The following is a 3498-nucleotide window of genomic DNA, read 5'->3' as shown; positions in this document are numbered from 1 at the left end:
TTGAAAAAAATGAAAAGATTTTTGTTTCTGGTGATAATTGTCACAGATCTGGAATATCTGAACCTTGGTCAAAAAACATCATTCATTGTCCTATTGTTGTTTACTTTTTTTTTCTTTTGCCTCGATCAGTGAAGAAACGGATACAACAATTTGAATTATTAGGCCGGGTGAATAAAAATTAGCAATTGCTTTTACTCAGTAATTGGTCAGCTTTACGTGAATAGAAACTTCAACAACTTTCCTTAAGTTTTTATTCACGTAAAATTGAGCAATTACTGAGTAAATTGCTTATCTTTACTTGAATAAAAATATGAGGAAAACTCCTGAAGTTTTAATTTACGTAAAGCTGACCAATTACTGAGTAAAAGCAATTGCTCATTTTTATTCACCCGGCCTATTGTTATTGAAAGTTCTTGATACCGTTTCCTTAGGTAACTTTTCATCAAAAGTCTTCTTTACAATGCTATACTCTGGCTGAAAAAGAGGTTTTCAAAATACAATAGTCTGTTAAAATCAAGCCATCATCGATTAACGAGTAGGTTAAGTGATATTGTTGTTTACCAAATCCAGATAAATCAATACTTAAATCTCTAATACTTCTAGATAAAAATTGTTTACTTTGACTTTGTTTAAAGAGTCATTCCATGAATATTTCTTAATCTTCATTTATTACCTGGACAGAAAAAGTTATAAAGTTTACATAGCTTATATGTGAACAAAAGTTGGTCAATCTCTGTTGGATAACAAACCACTATCTAACATTGATCTTTCAAAAGCAGCTAAATAGCTAAAGATTTAAAAGAAAAGTATTTTTTTGACCATTAAGGTTTACCATCTTCAAAATAGCTAAAAAATATTTAAACTATTTAATATGCTACAACTCACGACAAATACAAAGTGGTGATTAAGTATTTTGTGCATGGTTGTGTTTACACATTTTAATAAAGATGGGTGAAGGAATGGATTTGATAGAAACTCTTAGAAGAATGATTTTGCGCTATAAAATATTTTTGCCACATATAAATATCAGTTGAATTTATAGTTCCCCATAGCTATAAAAGAGCCACTCAGCAAAATAACAAAAGAAAGTTCATCGATAATAATGTAACAGATGTATGTAGATTTATTGATAAGCTAGAAAACAATACAAAATTAGGTTGTGAATTAAGAACTTATTTATTTGATCCTGACTTTCTTTGCTTCTCCTTGATTGAACTTAACTAATTATTAGATTCTGACATGTCTCTGAAAATAATTGTTGAATATTGTAGTGAATTTTGTACGTGAATTTTCATATAATAAAGTTGTTTAGAAATCTTTATAATGTATTTAGTGATAAATATAGAAATGCTTTCTGAAAATATATTTGCAACAGAATTTTGAAGTATAGAATAATGTTTTCATTGAAAATTATAAGAAATGCCCTAGCATATTTGTAAATATTCTTTGTTTATCAAGTATTATAAATACCAACCAGGTAATCTTAATTACCTGGTTGGTATTTATAATACTTATAATTAGATGGCTACAACTGTTACATGGAAAAAAAATTTAAACAGCTTAATAGATTTTTAAAAGTTAATAAATGAAATAAATAAAAGTTCATGGTTATATTAAATAAAATTATATACTATTTCCTTTTTTTTCAAAGGCTAAAAATGTTTTTCTATATCTAATACTCATCAACATGTGTATACAAATATATATATATATATATATATATATATATATATATATATATATATATATATATATATATATATATATATATATATATATATATATATATGCTTGCACTACATCCGAGCTAAATACAATAAGCTTATATGTATAGCAAACAAACAACCGTTTGTTTCTGTACAGTTGGCACCAGATCGTCTATTAGACGAAGTTTTGCTGCCTGTTGCACTATTAACCAAAGCACCATTAACATATGGTCTTCTGATACTGCCTATTACGTAAAAAATAGTTTTTCATTTTTTTAGGTTAATAAAACATTTTAATGCAGTGAAATATTATGCATTAAAACTAGAAAGTAAGCTACATAAAAACAACCAACCACATCTGTTAAATAACAGATGTGATTGGTTGTGTTTTAACTGTTGATAGGTTGTATTTTAACTGTGTTAATATTAACACAGTTAAAACATAAAAAAACGTGTTGCCATTTTATCCACAGATGGAGTTCGAGTAACTGAATGTATTTCAACATTTTTCTGTTATTGTAATAATTTAAATATATAAAAATGTAAAAATCAAATACTATTATGTAAAATAACAACAACTAATGCTATAAAAAAGCAAAAAACGTATTTATATGCAATAACTCCATAAATTAAAATTATGAGTCTACAAAGCATATCAAAACACTTTATCATCTCAAAAAAGATAGTTAATAAATACAGTAAACTTCTTTTTATTTTCATCCGTATCATGTTATTACTATACATACCATACATACAAACAAAAACCTGTTTTACAGCTTTACCTGCCCCAGCTATTACCAGCTATAAATGTCCTAATTTTGTTAAATGGCCAACCAGGTATCTGATCCTTTTTCACTTTCCGAGCTGATTCCTTTCTGGGCCAATAACCAAACAGTTGCTAATAATTAAGCAAAAGAATTGCATCACTTACATTCAATAATACTTTTTAATAACATTTTTTTCAAAATCTTTGATTATAATTTGAGCATCATTGCAAAAAAGTGTATAACTATAATAAATAGATAACTGCTTTATTTACTAATTGTGTTAATACCTCACCTCATCCTTTTTAACGGTCCAACTTTTCGGCATAACATCCACTAATTTCTCATCAATAAACTCAACAACAACAAACGGACCAATACTCATTTTCTAAACAGCAAACATAAATTATTGCACGTTAATATTTATTAAATTTGCAACCTAATGACTAGAACAAAAATGTAAAAACAAATATTAAAATATAAACATAATTCATGAACTGCTGCTACATGGCTACTACCTTGATTTATATATCGTGAAGTAAACTCATGCGTATGATTTTTTTTCACTTTTTCTTTTTGAACCATAAAAACCTTACTTTTTATGACCGTTGACACAACAACTTCAATTAGAGAAATGTCTAAATTAAAAACAACTATGTAAATTGCCATATCGTTTAACAACTGCAGTCAGGTGTATTACACTGTGCAAGTTATACAAGAAACTCCGGTCTATAAAGATCTTTAGCTTGATCTAGAGCATCCCGCCATCGGAAATTGCGTAAATGCATAAATTCCGATGTGAGAAATAGTCTATAAAGGTGACTCCGATGTGATGAGATGGTGAGGAATGGTATCACATCGGAGGTGCGAAGTAATCCGAGGCCGATGGGGAGAATTTCACGCACTCTCCGATATATTTCAAGATTTACGCATTATCGTACGATATTTTCGCGTAATTTTACAATAAATCGTATTTAAAGTGTAAACTCGTAATATTGTGGTATTTCCGATGTATTTATCTATAAAAT

The 3498-nt window shown here is 28.0% G+C and overlaps 1 protein-coding gene across 2 annotated transcripts; it reads right to left on the bottom strand.

The window, feature by feature from the left end:
* Positions 1-2360: 2360 nt before the first annotated feature.
* LOC149885455 (uncharacterized) lies at positions 2361-3150 on the bottom strand. Of its 2 annotated transcripts, none has more exons than XM_090094799.1 (3): positions 3067-3150; positions 2766-2858; positions 2361-2604 (listed from the first exon to the last, which is right to left on the bottom strand). In XM_090094799.1, exons 2-3 carry the CDS (start codon positions 2853-2855, stop codon positions 2485-2487), a joined length of 210 nt encoding a protein of 69 aa, XP_089950925.1. In that variant the 5' UTR covers positions 2856-2858; positions 3067-3150; the 3' UTR covers positions 2361-2484. The 2 variants fall into 2 exon arrangements, with proteins under 2 accessions (XP_089950925.1, XP_089950924.1); XM_090094798.1 differs by having other exon boundaries at positions 2989-3124.
* Positions 3151-3498: the final 348 nt, after the last annotated feature.

This window comes from Hydra viridissima, unplaced genomic scaffold (genome assembly GCF_058129835.1).
Source record: "Hydra viridissima isolate aposymbiotic clone 2 unplaced genomic scaffold, HvirCarnegie_v1 scaffold_8, whole genome shotgun sequence".
NCBI classification, from domain to species: Eukaryota; Metazoa; Cnidaria; class Hydrozoa; order Anthoathecata; family Hydridae; genus Hydra; species Hydra viridissima.
Note: the sequence above shows the minus strand (reverse complement) of the source record. Positions and strands in the feature narration are given on the sequence as shown.

What these genes read in the sequence shown, in the direction of transcription:
- LOC149885455 (XM_090094799.1), bottom strand. Translation starts at nt 2,855, where the DNA reads ATGAGTATTGGTCCGTTTGTTGTTGTTGAGTTTATTGATGAGAAATTA. An exon ending in GGACCGTTAAAAAGGATGAG is followed by an intron (nt 2,605 to 2,765) that starts GTGAGGTATTAA and finishes CTTAATTATTAG; the next exon opens with CAACTGTTTGGTTATTGGCC.